The sequence below is a fragment of the Helianthus annuus genome, chromosome 6 (assembly GCF_002127325.2).
Source record: "Helianthus annuus cultivar XRQ/B chromosome 6, HanXRQr2.0-SUNRISE, whole genome shotgun sequence".
Lineage (NCBI taxonomy): Eukaryota > Viridiplantae > Streptophyta > Magnoliopsida > Asterales > Asteraceae > Helianthus > Helianthus annuus.
In genome coordinates this window covers 71,117,721-71,140,458 of record NC_035438.2, presented here as the reverse complement: position 1 = coordinate 71,140,458, position 22,738 = coordinate 71,117,721, and the positions used below count along the sequence as shown (strand labels likewise).

Genomic DNA, 22,738 nt, shown 5'->3' with positions numbered 1-22,738 from the left:
GCGTAAGCGATAACCTTGTCGCGCTGCATTAACACACATCCCAATCCCCGAATGGATGCATCACAATAAACCACAAAGTCATCCGTGCCCTCTGGCAATGAGAGGATAGGTGCACTGCAAAGTCTATCCTTTAGGTGCTGAAAAGCAGTCTCCTGGGGCTCTCCCCAGCGATAGGTAACACCCTTCTGTGTCAGTAACGTAAGCGGCTGAGCAATCTTCGAGAAATCCCTGATAAACCGTCTGTAGTAACCTGCCAGACCCAAGAATTGGCGTATTTCTGTCGGTGTACGCGGTGCAGGCCAGTTCCTGATCGAATCTACCTTGGATGGATCGACATGGATCCCATCCTTGTTCACCACGTGGCCTAGAAAGTGGACTTCACGAAGCCAGAAGTCGCATTTAGAAAACTTAGCGTACAGCTGTTCCTTCCGAAGGAGTTCCAAAATCAGGCGAAGATGCTGCTCGTGCTCCTCCTGACTCTTGGAGTAAATCAGGATGTCGTCGATGAACACAATGACGAACTTGTCGAGATAGGGTTTGCACACCCTGTTCATAAGATCCATAAATACCGCAGGCGCGTTCGTTAACCCGAATGGCATGACGAGAAACTCGTAGTGACCGTAACGAGTTCTGAATGCAGTCTTGGAGACGTCCTCATCCCGGACTCTCAGCTGATGATAACCAGACCTCAAGTCTATCTTCGAGTAGTAGCACGACCCTTGCAACTGGTCGAATAAGTCGTCTATGCGTGGAAGAGGATAACGGTTCTTCACCGTCACCTTGTTCAGTTCCCTGTAGTCTATACACATCCTGAACGTACCATCCTTCTTTTTCACGAAAAGTACTGGAGCTCCCCAAGGCGAAGAGCTTGGTCGAATGAAACCCTTTTCCAAGAGCTCTTGTAATTGCTTTGACAATTCCTCCAATTCCGATGGAGCTAGGCGATATGGTGCGCGAGCTATGGGTGCTGCTCCTGGAGCGAGCTCGATCTGGAATTCGACCTGACGATGAGGCGGTAAGCCAGGTAAGTCTTCAGGAAACACCTGAGGGTAATCACGTACAATCGGAATATCCTCCAATTTCTTTTCCTTCGTCGATGCATCTGAAACTAGTGCCAGAATGGCAGTGTGCCCCTTACGTAAGCATTTCTGAGCCTTCAAGAAAGAGATGATGCCAACCACAGCACCACTCTTGTCGCCTTGAACTTCTAGAGGTTCCTGACCCGAACGAAGAATGCGAATAACCTTTTCGCTGCATAAGATTTCGGCCTGGTGTTGGGAAAGCCAATCCATCCCAATCACGACGTCGAAGCTACCCAATACCATGGGAATGAGATCAATAGAAAAGGCTTGACCAGCTAGGATAAGATTACAACCCTGAACTACGTGCGTGGCTTCTAGACTTTTACCGTTAGCTAACTCTACTACATGTTTGGTGGGTAAAAGTGTTGGTGCACGTTTTAGCAGTTGACACATTTTCACAGACATATAGCTTGTATCCGCACCCGAATCAAATAAAACAGTAACGTAAATATTGTCAAGGAGAAACTTACCCATGACAACGTTGGGATCGTTCACTGCGTCGCCTCGACCTAGCACAAAAGCACGACCACGAGCTTCATTGCCGTTGTTGTTGTTGTTTCCACCGTTGTTGTTCCCGTTGCCCTGGTTGTTATTGTTGTTGCGGTTCTGGTTCAACTGAGGGCAATCGCGTTTGAAGTGACCTTCAGCCCCACACTGGAAACATCCCCGGTTTCCACGCTGTGGCTGCTGCTGCTGCTGCTGGTTCTGTGGAGCTGGTTGCTGAGGCTGCTGATTCTGATTCGCAGGACGAGGGCTCCTACAATCTTTGGCCTCGTGACCCATCTTGAGACACCTTTGACAACGACCCTTGTTACATGGGCCGTGGTGATGCCTGTTGCAGTTGTGGCACCTGGGTTGACTACCCTGATATCTCCTCTGTCTGTGACTACCAGAGGATTGCTGACTAGGACTCTGGTAGTGATCGATCTTCTGCTGCTGAGCTTGTGGCTGAACAATCGCTGAACCTTTGCTGGAATCCCCATCCCACTTTCTTTTACTGTCACCAGTTGTAGCAGGAGTAACTGAGGTGGTGACGTTAGCAATAGCATTAACACGCTTGGGCAATCTATTCTGTTCCACTGCCTGATCGGTGATGCGATGAGCTAGGCGTTGGATTTCCTGGATGTTTTCGAGATTAGCCGACGTCACGTGGCTCTGAATTTCTGGCGCCAATCCCTTGAGATACAACTCAATGCGCTTGTATGGAGGGTCCACCATAGTAGGACACAGAACGGCCAGCTCATTGGACCGTTTGGTATACGCTTCGATTTCCGATCCAACCATTTTCAAGTTATACAGCTCGTCTTCTAGCTTGTGAATATCTTCCCGCGTGCAATACTCACGCTTGATGAGTTCCTTAAAGTCGTTCCATGGGGTGGCGTTAGCAGCTGCCAACCCTAAAATCTGCACTTGTGCGTTCCACCAAGTGAGCGCAATCCCTTCAAGTGTGCCAGTGGCGAACTTCACCCTGCGAGCCTCAGGGCATTCGCACATTTCGAAAACCGACTCGAGCTTTTCAAACCAGTGGAGGAGTCCAACTGCTCCCTCTGTGCCACTAAACGAGCTAGGACGACATTCCATGAAGTTCTTGAAGGTGCACCCAGGCTGCTGCTGAGCGGGTTGACCTGCTTGGGCGGCTGCAACTGCCGCAGCAATGAGAGCCTCTAGCTGGGCTTGAGTCATGTTAATTCGTGCGGCCATTGATCTTCATAGTAACAAGTAGCATACATAAGAATGGTTCGCGAGTAGGGCGATGACAGAAAAGCGTAGGCATATAGGTGTTCTCATGAAATCAAAGCATGTGTATCTAAGCGTAATGCGAGCAAAGTTCTAAGCAGTTCTAGCAAACAGGCAATAAACATAACATAACCCTTATTACCTAGGATGTCGAGTCTTGCACGTGGAGCGAAGCGTCGTTGTGGATCATTGAGAGCACTGTTCTGGTTATAGTCCGGTTTTAATAAAAACGTTTTCCCCATATTAAAACCAAGTTCTCTATAACCAATGGCTCTGATACCAATCTGTCACACCCCCAAAATCCACCCGCGGAATACCACCGCTTGGGAGCGTGACTGACCAGGATCAAGCCATCAATCATATCAAACATAGCATTTAATATAAAAGTAATTAACGTAAGTCTCCATGACATGATTGATGTTTCAAAACCAAATACTGTTTTAAGTAGCGGAAGCAATGTAAAGTAAACCCAAATAAAGTTATAAGTTCAAGAATGTTCATGATCCATCTGCCCACAACGACCTGCTCCTTCCTTGTGCAAGCTCCCAAGTATACCTAAGGTCCTGCAAGGCATGCAGCAAATAATCAACAAACTAGTTGAGCGAGTTCACAGAAAGTAAGTTCATAGTGTAATGCATAAGTATAGCTAGTGGGGGCTTCCCATACTAGTGTGTAATAAAGGTGGGGGCTTCCCATGTTCATCCTGGTTAATGAGGGCTTCTCATTAACGGTACTTACTAGACTAGCATCCGACCAGGTGTTCTTCTTTACCGAGAACAGGAATACGTACAGGGTCACGTAGGCTTTACGTGACGTGCCCTTCCCCGAGGACAGTGGTACGCGTGGGGGCTACGTAGGCTTTACGCAGCGTGGCCTTCCGACCTGGAAGCCAGTGAATGGTATTGGGTTACGTAGGCTTTACGTAACGTGTCCTTCCCGACCCGGGAGACATATGGAAAATATACTGGGTTACGTAGGCTTTACGTAACGTGTCCTGACTAACTTGAGGACGATGGTCTATAGTCTGGTATATGTGTAAGTACGAGTAATCATTCCATATCCATCATATCCAACCCAATTCCCAACCCGGGAATCCCATGCCTTGGCTGTGTGAACTCACCTTGGTTTGCTCGGCAGATACACAAAGAGTATAGATAAGCTAGTAATTTGTCAATCACGTCCTAGCATGGTTGTTATACGAGTCAGGTTCGTATATAACACGTATGTAGTAATCACGTATAGTCATGGCAAACATGTACGCACGTAAGCAGATAAGACATAGCATGTGAGGATCCAATTGTCTAAGTCCAACAATACCCGGCCCAATGACATAAGCAGCCCAATAACAAAACAGTCCAGATTCTCAATCGGCCCAAATAGCAAGCACAAACAAGTCCAATAATAAACAGTCCACAGTTCAAATCGTTGGGCTCAATAGATTGGGCCCGTGACAGTGAAGGCCCAACAGTGTGCGTGTAAACGATGGTCTCGAGTCGCAACGGAGATCTCGAGTCGCAACCGGAGATTACGAGTCGCAACAGCTGGTTGCGAGTCGCAACGGTGATCTCGGCTCATCATGGCCTGGTTACGACTGATCATGTGCTGGTTACGAGTCGCAACGGGACCCGCAACCGTAGTCTCGACTTGTGCTGGCTTGGTTACGAGTGGGATTCTGACTCGCAACTATGGTCCCGACTCGCAACCAGGTGTCGAAACCGCGTATGTAACTGATTTCCATAATTCCTGCATTGACTTATCCGTGATTCTAGCAAACATCTAAGGCAGTTTCGAAATCAGATCAATCACAGAAATTCATCAACAGTTAATTCAGATTTCATGCATATCCATAACAATTCAAGAACATCAAACCGGCAATTTAATTAGTAATCATGCATATGAACAATAGTAACATTCATAACAATACATACATTCTAACATGGATCCCGATTACCAACTCTACCCGATCAAACAATGTCTAACAGCCGATTACTAACTACTCGGTGCTTATATCCAAAACGTCAATTATTGTGATCATGTTTAGCATGCATGAGTCGATTAACAAAACTAAATCAATTATCATCCCAATCAATACATCAACAAGAATTCTCGGTTAAGCAACACCAACATACAAAACCATACGATAACCATTTAACAAGCAATCTAATTATCAAGCACTAACCGGTTGGATTGAAGGTAGAGGATCGATTCGTTTCACAAGCTTCAAAGTGTGTGTGTGTGTGCCGTCGGGTTCCAAGCAAGCCGAGAGAGAGCAAAGCTTCTAGGGTTTGTGTGTGTGTGTTTGTGATTTGCAAAAGTGGTGAAACAAGCCCCTTGTTCCGGTTTTGTGTTGCGAATGGGGAGTGGGCCGAGCCCACTCGGTTGTCTAATGGACCCGAGAACAAGGAGTGGCCCCAAGGGCTTTGTGTGACCGGTTCACATACATACGACATACATACACACATAATGCATATAACATAACATATATCATGAAATCAATTAATCATTCGGGTTTATAAAATCACATATCGTGCACAAACGTTACATCAAGCAAGCCTAAAGTTCGAGTTGTCACAATAGTTGTTACAACATCTGCTATAAAGACAACAGTGGTTGGAACACCAGTTGTTTCAACAACTGTTTGTCTATCACAAATCACTGCCACTACATCCACCACCACTGTTCCATCCAAAACATCATCAGCCCCTCCTCAAACAAAGAAGAGAAGGCTAATTCTCAAAGATGATGACACTTCACCACCTCAAACATCTTCAAAACCTTTAGCTCTTGTCACAATACCAAAACCAGTTGCTCTCTCTTCAGTTCAAATGCACAAGCCCTTACCTCCTGCAGGTGTTCAATTTCCTCTTGAACTAGAAGCTGTTAGAGAGGAAATAAAATCTTTTTACTATGAGGATGACCCTTCCAAAAGGAGGTTGCCATCAATAAAAGGATATCCCTGGCCTAAAAATGTTGATGAATATTTGAAGATCAAGGCCAAGCAAGCAGAGGATATCTCAAAGAGAAACACACAAGGGAAATCTGACAAAGAAATTTCTAGATACTATCAATATCTGCTCACACAAGTCAGCTCCCTAGAACGATTTGCAAAAAATGTCAGTCAACAAATTTCAGAGAGAGCAGCTGAAACTTTGAAGAAAGACTACATTGAAAGTATCATGGTTCACAAGAAATACAAAGGAGAGAGATACATGTACAAAGAGTGGACTATTCCTGAGCTTGAAAATGAAGCTGCAAGAATTCAAGACATGATAAAAAGGAAAGTCACTCACACTCCTCCGGACTGGGCAAAGTTTAGAAAGAATGTACCTGACAAACAGGTAGAAGTGAAAAGAATGAGAGAAGAACTGGTTGCTGCTGAATATGGAAACAAAAGACAAGTTGCTAGATGGAAAGAAGATGTGGTCAGGACCACCTACAAAAGGTTGGAGGAATTAAGAAAGAAAGATCCAAAAGTTCCTCAAAAGCCTGACTATCCTGAAGCAGAGGTTTCAAAAAGACCATCAAAGCTGCAAATCAGGAGAGCCACTGCTCCAACTGGTACTGCCATCAATAAAAGAAGGATACACAAACAGTTGGGAGCTGAAACCATCCAAGAGTTGATAAAAGGAGATGACCTTGTAAAAGAAGGCATAAAGAAAATGATCATAGAAACTATTGGTTTGGGTCAATCTGCAAATGCTGGTCAGCCAGTGATGAATAGGCCAGCCTCACCAAATACCTCTGCAAATAAACATCTCCCAAGAAACCCACCAGGCTCAAAAATACAAAAGTGGGAAACTGACAAACAGACTTGCGTATTGACTTTGCTCAGGTCTGGTGGAGAAGTGGAGAAAATATCAAGGGAACAAGCTCTTGGCCTGAGTCTTGAAGATTTGCAGGATCTCCTTGATCTTCCACTTAGCAGGGATGATGAAGACACAGATGCCCTTAACTTTGAACTACAGTTTAAAGGACAGATAAGGGAACTGTTGATGAGGCAATAAAGGTCCACAATAATGAAGAGTTTTGGCATTATCTGTTCTAAGGGGAGATTGTTGGGATTGAACCCTACCAGAGGAACAATTAATGTAAAGCCAAAACCTGGTCACAACAGTGGATTCACAATAAGCAGATGTTTACACTAAGCTCTCCCCTTGACAGTGGCTACCTATCTGCTGATACACTCTAAACACTGCTCAGAAGAACAACTGGTGAACCAAACACTGATAATGCTCAAAAGACTGCTGAAGACAAACACTGAGCTCTATCTACTGCTGTCTCTTAAATACTGCTGAAGATCCAAGCACTGCTCATTCAAAGACTAATCACATTTTGAAGAAAGCACTGATGGTCAAGTATCAGTGCTTAGGCTACAACAGTGGAACGTGAACAGTGTTAGACTTGTTTTATATTGTATTATCTATCAATTGTTAGACATCAGTAGTTTTGTATAGATCAGTGTCTACAAGTTGTTAGGCTGTTAGAAGTCACTATCATGGTGACGTCAGCTGAAGTGCATCACAAGTTTGGATTGCCTATAAATATAACAGTACTCTGTACTGTTACATTCGATTCGTTTTGAGTGAGTTCTTCTCCTCAATTCAATCCTTTCATCTTGTGCAACCAACTCTGGAGTATCAGGCTGAGGGGGAGTTTTAGTCTGTAAGCTTGCATTGTAACCTTTTGATTTTCATTGTAATCATTCGACTCAAGGTGAAACAAGTGTTTAAACATACTATTCTCTTCTATGTTTGTGTTTACAAAGTTTGTATACAAGTCCGCTGCACTTTACTTTATTTCATATACACTGTATGTTCAATTCATACAAACAAGCACAATCATGAGAGCCTCGGATCTCAACAGCAGCCACCCCCGCTCTCCACGTCAGTAGTATATTAGCAGTATGTCAGTGGCTATCTTTTGGGATGACTACCCACTTTTGTGTAGACTAAGGCTTATAAAGATCAAGACTTTTGAAGACAACTGGGTGACATAAAGATACAATCACTACTAGAAAATATACATTTCTTGACACGCGAACAATGACACACACTCATTTTATGACATTCAGAAACGTATGTCAAGAAAAAAATGTCATGGTTTACAAAATTCAATAAATTTATGACACTCTTTTTTGCATGTCATCTTTTTAGCGTCATGAAAAAAGAACAAGATCATTTTATGACATTCCAAAGTGTGTGTCAAGAAAAAAATGTCATGGTTTACAAAATTCAACAAACTATGACACTTTTTTTGTGTGTCATCTTTTAGCGTCATAAAAAACAAGACCATATGACTTTCAAAAACGTGTGTCAAGAATAAAATGTTGTGGTCTAAAAAATTCAATAAATTTAAGACTCTTTTTTGTGTGCCATCTTTTTAGTGTTATAAAAAAATTATATATTCGACCAATTAATTGAAATTGAACTCGGGACTGCTCGGAAAAGAATGGAAGAGTTAACAAGTAGAGTAGGCTCAAATTTAATTTATATACATATATTATATCTGCCTCTCATCATTAGAAGTACTATTACTAATACTCAATGGCACTAAGATTGAGCGTAGTGGCCCGTGCTTGGGCTAACCAAGAGGCCACCATGAAGCCACTACCATCACCCCCATACTCGTTATCCGGCAATTTGGGCATGCTCTCGTTGCTTTGGTCACGAGCAAATAAAGGAGAGAGGGTGACAAAGAGATTGGTTGAAACCAATCCATTTTTTTTTCAATTATAAACTCAATAATTACTCATTCCTCACCACTATTTCATTTTACCCAATTTTCAGGCCTTACAGATTTAGACACCATATGACAAAAAAGATCAAACCACATACCACTACACTTGGTTTAATGGATCTTAATTGCTTGTCAGTGACATTAATTCACCATAATTGATAACTTTCAAGACGCCTATTGGATCGGCATACGTTACTTGAGCCAAATCTTATCATGCTAAAGTTGTAAATTTGAGTGATGGAATCTTTTAATAATTTGTTCTTATGGTTTTATTTTTTATTCAAATAATACATATATATGTATAAAAAAGCTATATTATAAAAACATAGTCTTCATATTAAAATCATTAGTCATAACTTAGTCTCTTCAATCTTAACTAGCGGTTCAAACCATAACTAGTACTGCGGCGGGTAGAAACTTACGTTAACTAGTGGGACCAAACCTCAACTAGCGTTGTGGCTGGCAAAAACATTAACCTTAACTATCTCAAGAGCAGGCGCACAATTTTTCCGTTATAGTGTACTCGCTATAACAAATGAAAGCGAAAACCAAAAACTTAAGTCGTAATATGGACATGAGAGTATCAAAATTACACGTTCGGTTCGTTGTTTTATATAAATTCACATATAACATATTTTATATATATAATATGAGCATAAGAGTATCAAAATTACGTGTTCAGTTCGTTGTTTCAGATAAAATTCACATATAACATATTATATATAGAGAGAGAGACAATTTAGTTGTATTTTCATAATATTATAAATACTAATTATTATTATTTAAATATACATTTTAATGTATTAATTAAAAACTATACATAGTGACCTTGTTTAGGCTCGTGAGCCACCTTAAGCTTGATAAGTAAAGCTCAAGGTCATGTCATTACTTAAAAGCTTATTTTTAGGTTCGTGCTCGAGCTCATCATAGTCCGGGCCATTTGGATCCCGCTCAAAGATTACAATATAACATTTAAATTTTCATTTTAAACATTCCCCCCTCCTAAAATTTATTCCCGCTCAAAATGTGATCCCCTGCCCTAATTTCTAAACTGCCTCTCCAATAATCTAAGCAGACTTTCTTTCTATGCATTTCGAGTGCTTCGAAAGATAACTCTCTCTCTCTCTCTCTCTCTTTATTTACATTTCGAGTCAACTTTGGTTGACGATGTTCTACAACGAACAATAGCGGGTGGGTTTCAGACGACTCAGCGGTGATTGACGGTATGGTATGTTCTTCCTATTGAAGTCTTAAATGTTTGTTTTGCGTCATTGTGTTTCAGTTCGATTTTGTGAAAGAATATGACAGTTCCGTCATCTCAACCGGCTAAATCCGGCGCTGGAAAGCAGAAAAAGGTCATAAATCGATCAATCAATGGTATATATCCTCTCAATTCATCTCATTTTCGGTTGATTTTTATTGTTCATTAGATTCCAATTAATTTCCCCCAATTTCGAAGCAATTTTGCACTTGATTTTCTTGTTTACGTCCTTTCCTTTTTAGAGTGATTGTTTTGATGTTAGTTACATGAAATTGATTAATGATGTTTGTATACTTTTTAGATGTGTAAAGGTTCGAATTTTGTAATAGTTTACTGTTGATTATTATTATAATCATAGTTAATGTTTTCTCCTCTTTGGTTAGACTCATATTTCATTAGGTCTTCTTTTTAGTCCATATATTTTTCTTTGCTTATAATCTTTATAAGGTTTTTGATCCATTATAAGTTTATAACATTATTATCATATGAATCTCATACGTATAATGGATAACCCAGGGGAATGTGTAAGAATACAAGGCATTCATATCAGATATTTTGTATTGGAAAATGAGATTTTGGTTTTTTTTACCTAAGAAAAAAGCTCATGCTAATCGTGGATGAAGCAAAAGGGTAGTACACAGGAATGTTAAAATGTTGATGTTCGACACTCAAGATTTGAGATTGTTTGATCCAAAAGTCTTGTTTTATGAGAATTGTTTCTCAAATATTGCAGTATGGTCCGATATCTTGTAGACTTGTTATGTACTTATGTATGTGTATCTTTGTATGTAGATGCAGGCCGTCTCCGAAAATCGCAAAAATTTTTTGGCCCTGTTTGAGATAAAAAATTTTGGCCCTATTCGCATAGCCAATTGGATTATAATTTTGTTGATTAGTCATTGGGCTTGTTAATTTGGTTTTAAAACTGTGTTATATAATGATTTTGGCCCTTATATATAAAACTTTGGGTCTTTTAAGTAGGCCCTTATTTATAAAAACATCAAGATTTATATATATAAATTTAAAATTTTTCAGGCCCTATAATGGTTTGGGCCCTGATCGCAGGCCCATCCTGCACATGTGGATAGCCAGCCCTGTGTAGATGTATGTGCATCTTTGTATTGGTAATTGTGTGGAAATTTTATTACATTTCTGCAATTGTGTAGAACTCCAGCCATGAGGCATTCCAACTCGCATTTTGCATTTTCTTTGCTGAATGTTTTTCTCAAACTGAAAATGGTTATGGTTTTAATAAGGATAATAGGGTCACCCTTAATTTTCTTTCAAAAATTAAGCTTACACAAGACCAGCCAAGAGAATCGTTGGCTGCTGGAATCAGGAAACATTTGGAAACCGCCTTATGGGTACATGTCATATAGCGCTACCCCTGCCTCATCCTTCTTAATTCTCCATTGCGCCATGTCTGACTCCTCACGAGAAGCTACATCAGTTTTACCTTTCTGTTTCTACTTCTCTTTATAAATCGGAAATTTTATCATTCTTGTTTTTAGTTTTGCATGATTACACTTTCAAGCTGTCCAGCAGGGATGGAGACAGAGACTAGGACCAGAGTTCGAGAGATAGAGAAAGGGAGAGGAAAGGCAGAGATAACGATAGAGAGAGATCAAAATCAAGGTTGGGCTTTCTCAGATTGCACAACTGAAGCTTTAAAGGTGATACAATAACAAGTCCATAACTACAATTTTAATGCTTTTTTTTTCTTTTATTTGAGTGGTTGAGACAAATTATTAATATTTTTTAATATTACATATCATCTATGATAAGAGAGTTGGAATATGCTGTGTTATATTTTTTATTTTTTTTTATAGGCAATGGTTGTGTATGCTACACGAAGTGGTGCCAGCATAAGGGTTAAACTCAACTTGGTCAACGCTAGGGTGAGCACTTAATTCCATATTTAAATTGTTGCTGGAATGATATCTAAACATAAGAACCCTTTACTTTAAATTTAAACCGTATCGATTTCACACTTCTTTATATTTTTAATTGTGTATTGTCCATGTCACCATGTGGCTACTATGTGATGAAGTTCATGGAGATAGCTTATAAAGGTTGTTGAAATACTTGACAATGACAATGTAAGTTTAGGCAAATTTTAGCTTGCCTATTAGAGAAATATGTACTTTCATGTTCTAACAAATGCTTAAATTCATAGATTTAGATTTAGTCTTGAAATTAATATTTAAATTTCTAGATTAAGATTTAAAATACTGATTTTAAGATTTGTTTTTTTCACATGGCTACTCGAGAAGCCTGGCTTGGTTTGTTGCTAACATGGGCCTTGCTGTGGGAAATTGCTTCAAAGAAATTAAAAAAGTTTTGCCACAAGGTGTCACATTTGGTCTTGGTTGGAGGAAGAGTAGAGGAATACTCGGCTGCAGAGGTGGATGGCATTCGCGAAGATTGGTCGACTTATGCGGCTATCTCTATTGTTAAGTGAAACCATATTTAGGTGTTGACGAATGTATTGACAAACTATTTTTTTTTTTGTTAACGTTAACATATTTGTAACATACTTGACATATGATTATGTAAAGGGTTGTTTTGGTATATATATATATATATTTTATGAAATACATTTATTGTTTTTGATATTATATATGTATCCAGAGTAAATCAATAATTTTATAAAAAAACATTTTATAAAGAATTAAAAGCATGACACGCGTAAATGAATGTCATACGTATGTGTCATAAATGTTTGTCATGAACGTGTGTCATTAAAAAGTGTCATGAATGTGTGTCATTAAAAGATGTCATAAAATGAGTGTCATGAATGTGTGTCATGAATGCGTGTCATTAAATGTGTGTCATAAAAACATGACACACAAATGCATGTCATGTTAATTTTATGACTCCTCAATCAACGACTAGCATTTACGTGTCATAAAGACCCTTTTATGACATGCAATGCATGTCAAGAAAGGTGTTTTTTCTAGCAGTGAATGTAGTAGAAAATCTTACTTTTGTATTGTAACTTGTACTGACTAGGGATATGTATCCCTAAGTCCTTTTGATCTTCATGAACAAATGTAACCAGTTGTCATTATGTATAAAAGTATGTTTTCTGTATTTCACATTGTATTTCTTTTATGTTGTGGTTGAAATTATGGTGATGTGATGATATTGTGGTTGATATGGTTATGACATGGTGGACTTATGGTTGATGTTATGTTATTGCGTGGTGTTTCTTTTTCTACATGTTGAGTTATACGACCATTGTGATGCTTGTCGTGTTTATGCATACTTGCGATTGTGTGGTTATGACATGTATACATGTGTATACTTTTCTTATTTATATAAACCCGATGTGTTTATATATATACTTGACAATGTTTATTATTAAATATTTGTCTAATGGCGATCGATATTTTATCTAGAAGACGCTGCCGCCCTGTCGTAGACAGACCAACACAAACCCGTTACCGACTACCCAAGAGGGGTTGAATGAACGTATCTCGCAGGCAATAGCCCAATACGAAGCCAACCACACGGAACAAAGCGGTGGAACAGGAGGTACTTCTGGAGGCAACCCTCCGACTGGTAATACCTGGTTATCCATTAACCTACACGATACTCTCAATTATTCAAATCGTACTCTTGATACTCACTCTTGAATTTGTGCATACGATGATTTCAGGTTGCACTTATAAGCAGTTCTTAGACTGCAAACCTCTAAATTTTGACGGTACAGGAGGTGCTATTTCCTTCGTTCTCTGGACTGAGAAGACCGACTCGGTCATTCGAATGAGCAAGTGCCCCGCTGAACAAAGGGTTACTTATGTTACTGGACTCTTTATTGATGGAGCACTATCCTGGTGGAACCTCCAGGTCCAAACTAAAGGGGAAAATGCTGCATACGGCGTAACCTGGGAGGAACTCAAGGAATTAATGAGGAAAAAGTATTGTGCGAGGTCGGAAATTCAGAAGTTAGAAACGAAATTCTGGAATCTGAAAATGATTGGTTCAGATATCGCGGGGTACACGCATCGATTCCATGATTTGTCCCGTGTGGTTCCATACTTTGTGGAACCTGAATTCAAGAGGATCGAGAGGTACATCTGGGGACTTGCTGTAACACCCCAATCGCGTAATATAACAACACGCGACGGAAATATTGGGGAGTCACGTTACAAATTGCTCACAACTACTGGTACTAAATTGTTTCAATATCATTAACATCGTTTTACAAACAAAGAATACATGTAATTGTTCTCTTGTTTTAGAAGTCTAAGGCCCGTATGCAGTCCTATGCGTTGCATGCTTGAACAGTCGAAAACCTGAAACATATGCGAAAACAGTCAGCATAAAATGCCGGCGAATACATAGGTTTTATTAGCCAAATAAGTGGCAAAACATTTGGTATTTATCTTAATTGTGAAAACTCGTGACAAAATAGATTTGTATATGGCAATATGATATTTACTAAGTCATTTTATGCCTTACATTGAAATCTCGATTAAACCATCGTAAAAACTTGTTAATATGTTATTAGGAACCCAATCAAGGATTAAAAATAACTGTTTTGAAATAAATCAAAACTTATATAAGTATTATATAAATCAAATCAATGAGTCATGATGATACTTCAGATATCTTTCTAAGAATCTAACATATAAAAGTATGGGAGATGCTACAAAGATTTTGATAATCAAACATTGAAACAATTGGACACAAAATCCTAAAGTGATGCAGATAACGCTATAAGAATAATAAAATAAGAACACTTATATATAGGAAGTACCAGCGGCGTATCCACCATGTTCTTATTTTATTACACCCGTTCCGTTATCTAAATCACAACTACCACATAAACACATAATCATCAACTTGTTCCACCTCGTAAACACACATTAAAGTACACAATGAATCCAAACAGGGACTCCAATATCAGTACTCTAAACATCCCACATGTGTCTAACTATGAAGATAGATAGATACTACAGGGATCGGGTTCTCGTAACATCGTATAACCTAACACGCATTAAAGTACACAATGAATCCAATCAGGGACTCCAATATCAGTACTCTAAACATCCTACAAGAATCAACCTATGAAGATAAATAGATGCTATAAGGATTTTGGGTTTTGTCACATTGAATCGAAACAATCCTAAATCCTAATGGTGATTCGGGATAATGCCACGAAAGGTAATACAATAAGCACACTTATATATAGGAAGTACCAGCGACGTATCCACCATGTGCTTATTGTATTATCTAGTTTCGTTATCTAAATCACCAACAAACTACACAAAAACCAACCATCAAGTTGTAAAGTACTTCTTAAAAACCTTACTATGAAGATAGGAAGATCTAAGACTGTAACACTCTACTTCTATAAACACAAAGTCTTATCGACTAGATAAGACTAATCATTAATTAGTTTAACCAAAACATTTACATTATCCTTGACTTAGTACATACGAGTTTATCAATCTTTCATAAACAACATTAGGATACATAAGTATTCCTTCTATTACAAAAGTTTTACTAATGACTAAACAAGACAAAAGTTGCGGAACTAGATCTTGAATGTGTTCGGTACGGGAGCCTTGACTCGATCATCATCCGCGTGCTTGACATACCTAAAGCTGGAAAATTTGACAAATATTAGTGTTAGAATCCTTAAGAAATACGCATAATCGAAACTACGCTTAAAAACGGATTCGATTTATTATGATATACAAAATTTTAATCAAAAATGGCTGGGCTCCACCGTAACTTACGGTGGACACCGTAAGTTACGGTGGCCACTGGGCAACAATGGTCTGCCGTAACTCAGTAGAGAACTGCCGTAAAAACTCACCCTCTATCGTAAGTTACGGTAGCTACCGTAACTTATGGTAGCTTCTGCATATTCTCCTGTTTTGCTGTTTTGACCCGTTTGTCCCAATTTTGCACTTTTAAGACATCAAAGCACAATACGGGACATTACTTTGTAACAAAAGTGACCCATCTTTGGGTTCTTTATCTTTAACACCCACGCTCCCATTACCGGTTTGCGTGTTTAATACTATACTACCCATTACCCGGCGCCTGGGCTTATAGTCTACGGATAAGGTACTCCCGTTACCCGGTTTGTACCTACCCTTGATAACCCGTTTGGTTTACCATCATGAAGTCCATCATTCAAGCAACCAAATCGTTACAACCTCATGTTTTATATTGCCAACAAACATTAACAATGAAGACTAATTAACGATAATGTCGAAGCGTTAGCCACGTACCTTAGAGCTTTCCTTTCAAACGGGTGTCCGCACCGGCTTGACTTCCCGACGCCTCAGCCGTGTTGCCTAAAATGCACAAGCCAATTATCATTAGAACCTCTCAGCTCATAACTAAAGCTTATTTGTTTAGCCAAACACCACAATTGTTGTCTATCAACATCTTTTAGGTGTTTCGTCAAGCACCTTATGTGCATATCTTCCATTTAGCCATTTTTGTTCATTTAGACCTTGGTAAATCCAAGGATTCCATCTTATTCCACTTGATTACTTATTTCTTCCATATTAACATACTAGTTTAACAATCCTAGATTATTATTCACATAATTCATACACAAATCTTGGGGCTTTTCATTCTAGATGAAAACCCACTTCAATACATGGCACAAGACAATTTTTAACATAAAATTTATCCATCAATTCTCATGATTTCAGTTAGGTTTATGATCCTACACTCTTATCACATGTCCTAGAATCATAACTTTACTCATTCATTCAAGTATTTCTACTAATCAAACTTTACCCAAAAATCAAACATCACCAAAAACTGAAATTGTAACTTACCTAGTGTTAGACAAGTGTAGGTGATCAAGATTTTTGATTCATGTAGTGATTACATGCCCAATTCACCCTTCAATTGATCAAATTAGATGAAATAAGGGTTTAGGTGTTCTTCCCCTCTCCTGGTCACTCCCACGCACGCACACACTGATGTGTGTGTGTTTGATTTATTTTATTTTTATAAAAATCAAGTTTGGCCATTTATACAAAATCAGCCCCTTTAGTTTATCTTTTAGACTAATATACATCAAACTAACTCCTTTCCTTTTTATTAGTTGATATTTTTAACTATTGATTATTTTGGGGTGTTACAAGTCCACCCTCCTTAAAAAGGGTTTCATCCTCGAAACCACTTTACGTATATATATAAACTTATAATGCATACACGTACCGAAAAGTGAAGGGTAGAGTCGTCTCATCTCCTCTTCAGACTCCCAAGTGGTGTCTGATCCTTTTTGGTGTTCCCATTTGAACTTTACTTGATTAATCACCTTGTTTCTCAAGCTTTTCACCTTACGGTCTAAAATCGCAATTGGTCTCACCGCGTAGTTGAGACTATTATCCACCTGGATGTCGTCGTAGTGGATATACGTGGTTTCGTCTGCTAGACATTTCCGGAGATGTGATACGTGGAATGTGCTATGTATCCCACTCAATTCCTCACGTAGTTCGAGATGGTATGCAACCTTACCGGCCCGCTCGATGATTTTAAATGGCCCAATAAACCTCGGACTTAATTTTCCCCTTTTTCTAAACCGGATATTCCTTTCCATGGTGATACCTTCAGCATCACCTTATCACCAACTTGAAACTCAATTGGTCTTCTTCGTTTGTCTGCATATGACTTTTGTCGGTTGAGCCGCTTTCAAGTGAGCTCGGACCAGGTCAATCTTTTCATTCGTGATTCTGACTACATCCTTATGTGCAAGTTCGCGCGGACCAACCTCACCCCAACACACCGGAGTTCGGCACTTTCTACCATAAAGCATCTCATACGGAGCCATATCGATGCTTGCGTGGTAACTGTTATTATATGAAAATTCAACCAACGGTAGGTAAATATCCCAACTACCCCCGAAGTCGACGATGCACGCCCGCAACATATCTTCCAATGTTTGTATTGTTCTTTCACTTTGACCATCCGTTTGAGGATGGTACGCGGTGCTAATGAATAACTTAGTTCCCATTTACTCTTAGAAGTTGCACCAGAAGCTTGAAGTGAACCGGGTATCCCTATCGAACAAGATGGATACCAGCACTCCGTGGCGTGCTACTATCTCATTAGTGTACACCTCCGACATCTTTTCTGACGTATATGTTTCCCGGATGGGGATGAAATGGGCACTTTTGGTTAGTCTATCCACAATTACTCAAATGGCATCAAATCCCCGCGTCGTCTTTGGCAGTTTAGTCAATAGGTCCATAGTAATTTGTTCCCATTTCCAAACCGGAATATCCAAAGGTTGAAGCTTGCCATATGGCTTTTGATGTTCCGCCTTGACTTGTAAACAAGTTATGCATTTCTCTACATATTTAACCACATCTCTTTTCATCCCCGGCCACCAATAGTTTTGCTTCAAATCTCTATACATCTTAGTTGCTCCGGGATGGATCGAATAGCGAGACTTGTGAGCCTTGTCAAGCAGAAGACCCTTAACACCACATGTGTTCGGGACCCAAATCCTACTATTCCGATATTTCATCCCATTAATTCCTTCCACAAGTTCTTTTATCAACCCCTTATACGCTCTTTCTTCCAATTCTCTTCCTTTACTGCTTCAATCTGGGCTTCTCGAATTTGTTCAAGCAAGCCTGAAGTTACTATCAATTGCATAGACCGTACTCGGATTGGAGTGTATTCATCTTTTCGGCTAAGGGCATCTGCCACCACGTTAGCCTTTCCGGGGTGATAGTGGATTTCGCAGTCATAGTCCTTCACCACTTCTAACCAACGCCTCTGCCTCATATTTAACTCCTTCTGATCGAAGAAGTGTAGGATCGAATTCTGACCCGAACGAGTCTATCAGAGGAGTTTTGATCAGATACAGGTACGGAAAACAAGTACCTGACATAGAAACAGCTAGATCTTTACTTAAATCACTCTTTTGATTGATATAACAACGTTTACAACCAAATATCACACCGAAAGCACCTCGGTATGGATTACAAGAACGTTACAAATGATTTCGCTCAAGACCCTATTTATAGTGTTGGTAGTTTCGCTTTTATGTACACGTACATATAAGCGGAACTACTCATGTCCATATAAGCGGAACTACTCATGTCCATATAAGCGGAACCTCTCATGTCCATATAAGCGGCACTAGTAGTTTCCCACATACGAACATAGTAGTTTCCCACATACGAACATAGTAGTTTCCCACATACGAACATAGTAGTTTCCCACATACGGACATATCGGGAAATCTCGTACAAAGTGCCCTAATCTAACATTCTAAGACTAAGACTCGATACAAGATGAAGTTGACAGATGTATGCACTAACAGACTCCCCCTCAGATGTTGACGAGTCTTAAGTGTCGAGTCTTCGCATCTTCAGTCCTTATGTGTCTCTGGGCTTCAATCTCTCAATCTTTTCTTGCAAATCTTCAGACTCCCCCTTGCGATATGCTGGCATTTCTTCAGTTCATCAGCATCATCAGCTTTAGGATAGTTGTCTGGCTTTTCATCTAACAGCTTCTCAATATCAATCAGCTTGGCTCTTCATGTTCCAAGATCGTTGTCTGGCTACCTCCAATCAGAGTCCTCAGGTATTGGAACCTGGCTCTCATCTAGCTCGGATCTCAGGAACGAATAACCTGATTCATCTTATCCTACAAAAACTCTACCTCAAAGTAAATTTCTCTCACTAACATATATTAAAATAAACACATGCACTAACTCAGACTCACTCTCAAAACCTAAACAAAATGATTTTTCAATCTGATGAACCATTTGAAGGTTTGATAAAAATAATCAGTGTTAAAACTAACTCCCCCTCAAATTATACTCATCATGTTTAGCACTCGGAATTTTGAAAATCAGCTTTTCAATATCAGTTGTCAAAAATCTTTTTGAGTTTTCTGAAACTTTATGCTAAAACACACTGAAAATCTTTTTGGATTTTGAAATAAAGAAAAAAGTAATGCAGTAAAGAAATATTTACAAACAATATTTTTGTGAGTTCGTGTAAGAGGATCATATCAGTTTTTGAGACAAGTCACCAACAACGTTAAGCTTCATTTCATTTTATGTTCTAAACAATTCACCTAGATTGTCAGTATATTTGTCCACTTAAATTTTCACACAAATTTCAACTGTTCCGAGATACGATATTAATGTTTTAAGCACTTGAACTTATCCGTGTGTCCCACTACTTGAATATACTCCCGTATCCAGATCCCAATATTCAGTCTTACAGATGATACCACAGATGATATCTGTAAAGGGGTTAAACGCGAGGGCCATGAGAGCTCAGGTCGATACTTCCGTATACGCAGAGAGATGACGGCTTCGACTTTTCGATGTGTCCCCTTTAGAGGATCTTTTTGATTTCAACAGCAGCGACTATCAATTTTATTGTTTCATCAGCTTGCTGAGGGCGATGCTATGTTTCAAGCATTTGCGGAAAGCATTATCCGAGGACTAGGTCAGTACTTCCATACAGCAGAAGTCCCGGGATAATACTCCAGATATCACTGAGCATAAAGACCTAGTATCTCAGAATAAGGGACCTTTCAAACAAGATTTCAGGGGTTACCTATATATCCAAGATGTTGTTCCCCACAGAATAAGCAAGTTTGAATTTTTAGGTTTATATATCGTCACAATCTACTAAATGTATAAAAATCTACTGACACATCCACAGTGAGATTGTTTATTATATTTTAACTTTACATTTCTTTAGCATGTTGTGACAGTCCACTGATCTACTATCATTTCCTCTTTTCACAACGAAACTCATTTTTGAATTTTATCATGTTTTTGGCTTTTTCAAATTTTCTAATGTTTTTGGATTTTCTGAAATTTTCTACTCCCCCTAAAATGCAAACACATTAAAGAAATTTGAAAACTATCTAAGCTCTTGACCCACTTGAAGAAAATTCAAAACAAACTGTACAGAAACATGACAACCGATATCAAATCGCCTCAATTCGCCATTCACTAGGCATAAACAATCTGAACTCCCCCTTTCACAAACCTTTTTCTCATTTAGATTTCAAAACACTTAAGTTTGTTTTAATCAAAATGATTTTTCCGGAAAATGAGTTTGTTTTTACCACTTGTAAGTTTACCACTTGTTTAAGTACGGGGATATGGTTCATCATCTTGTCAGTTTTATCAAATGTAGTAAATCAAGTACAACTTAATGTCCTTGATTCACTGTTTGCAATCAAGCAACCTCTAAATCACTTGTAATAATAACCACTTGTAGATATAACCAATCAATACCAATTGTAGGAATGAATCATCTACATTTTACCCATCAAAGTGCCGATTCCTGCTTCGCACTTACCAACCAGGAAACTCCGGCGTAGTCATTCAACCTGTAAAATTTTAAAAATTTTCAAGCAATTTCAAAACAACCTTATTAAACATGAAAGATGCCGATTCCTGATCCACGATTACATACTTGGGATCTCCGGCAAGTCAGGTTTTTCAAGCGAAGAAAATGTCCACCCAAGCCTGACCAGCCTTGGGTGATTTCAATTCAGATTTTGTTGGGGTGTAAGTTGCTTTCTTTTTAACGTAAAAGTCTTTTACCCCTTTTACCTTCCCATCGACCATCTTTCCGAAAATCTTCTTTACTTTCCCATTAAATGCTTTCTCAACATCAAAATTATCCTTTTCAGAATAACCCTTATTTGAGATTTCAGTCTTTCCAACTTTTCTTTTAAAATTCTCAGTCCTCAATGGTGGAAAGTTCTCGTCATCCATTAAAGGGACTGAGTTTTCATCACTCTCATCAAACTGTTGCTCCTCTGATTTTGTGGAATCAGATTCATCGCCAGATTTTACCTCAGATTTCTTAACAGCCCATTTTTTGTTGTCAAGCTTCACACTTCGCCTGTAAAATTTCTTCGAACATTCACCAACTTCAAATGTTGAATTTTTTAAAACTTTAAATTGTTCAGTTGGTGGTTCGGTTTTATCAACAATAACTTCTTTCAGTTTTCCAGAAACTCCCTGTTTTGTGTTTGTCACTTTCGGACAGTTCCATGCAATGTGACTAGCTCCATTGCATCAGAAACAGGTTCTTGTCTCTTTCTTCACATAAGCTCCATTCTTTCTCTTCTCGGCAAGAAATTCTTGGTTAGATTGTTTCCAGAATGAGCTTTTTGCTTCCTTTTCCGAACTTGTACCTGAAACAATTTTGTATTTGTTTTAGAAAATTTTTCATTTTTATAGTTTTCTGGTGGAGTAAAACCAAGTCCTTTCTTTTTGTAGCTACGATTTTGGTTTGGTTTCTTTTGAAAACCAGAACCAGAATTGTAACCCTTTTTCTTGTTTAAACGTTGTAGTACTCTTGAGGTGTAAGGTTTAGGTTTTACTTTAAGATTTTCATCTTTTATTTCAGAAATATTAATTTCTGTTAATTTGAAAACCTTTTTGATCATTTCTGGTTTAACACCTCTTATTGGAAACTCTTTATCAAAATATAATTGTTCAGAATCATTCAAAGTATACACAACTTCAAATGTTTCATCATTCAAATTAGATTTTGACAACAAAAATTCTTTACTATAAACCCGTTTTCCCGATGATTTTGAACTCTTTTCGGACGAATTTGAACTCCCGACTGACTGACACGAACTTTCGGACTCGGACTTTGACTCTGACTCCTCATCCTTATCCAACACCTGATCGACCACTCTTTTTATCAGTTCTGACTCATGATCTGTGTCGGACGCTGTGAACGTGACGTCAATATTGTCCGGTAAAACATCGGTTATCTCGGATTCTAGCTTAATATTGACCGCCTGTTTTAGTTCTTCCTCGTTAGGTTTTCTAGGTGAGTACCCTTCCCAAATTGGAGGCGGACACTTATTATAACATACACCCTGTTTCTTACCAGTATCCTTTTTCTTCTTTGGCTTTGTTTCTTCACCTTTA

General features: G+C 39.0%; 1 protein-coding gene across 8 annotated transcripts; it reads left to right on the top strand.

Moving 5' to 3' along the window:
- Positions 1-9,568: 9,568 nt before the first annotated feature.
- LOC110865629 lies at positions 9,569-12,393 on the top strand. 8 transcript variants are annotated; one of them, XM_022114953.2, is made up of 6 exons: positions 9,569-9,783; positions 9,854-9,932; positions 11,362-11,489; positions 11,646-11,714; positions 11,867-11,915; positions 12,090-12,393. In XM_022114953.2, exons 1-5 carry the CDS (start codon positions 9,781-9,783, stop codon positions 11,894-11,896), a joined length of 309 nt encoding a protein of 102 aa, XP_021970645.1. In that variant the 5' UTR covers positions 9,569-9,780; the 3' UTR covers positions 11,897-11,915; positions 12,090-12,393. The 8 variants fall into 8 exon arrangements, 6 of the variants coding, with proteins under 6 accessions (XP_021970645.1, XP_021970644.1, XP_021970649.1 ...); XM_022114952.2 differs by having other exon boundaries at positions 11,359-11,489; XM_022114957.2 differs by lacking the exon at positions 11,867-11,915 and having other exon boundaries at positions 11,359-11,489.
- The last annotated feature ends 10,345 nt before the right edge of the window (positions 12,394-22,738 follow it).

What these genes read in the sequence shown, in the direction of transcription:
- LOC110865629 (XM_022114952.2), top strand. An exon ending in CATAAATCGATCAATCAATG is followed by an intron (nt 9,933 to 11,358) that starts GTATATATCCTC and finishes CAAGCTGTCCAG; the next exon opens with CAGGGATGGAGACAGAGACT. An exon ending in GCACAACTGAAGCTTTAAAG is followed by an intron (nt 11,490 to 11,645) that starts GTGATACAATAA and finishes TTTTTTTTATAG; the next exon opens with GCAATGGTTGTGTATGCTAC.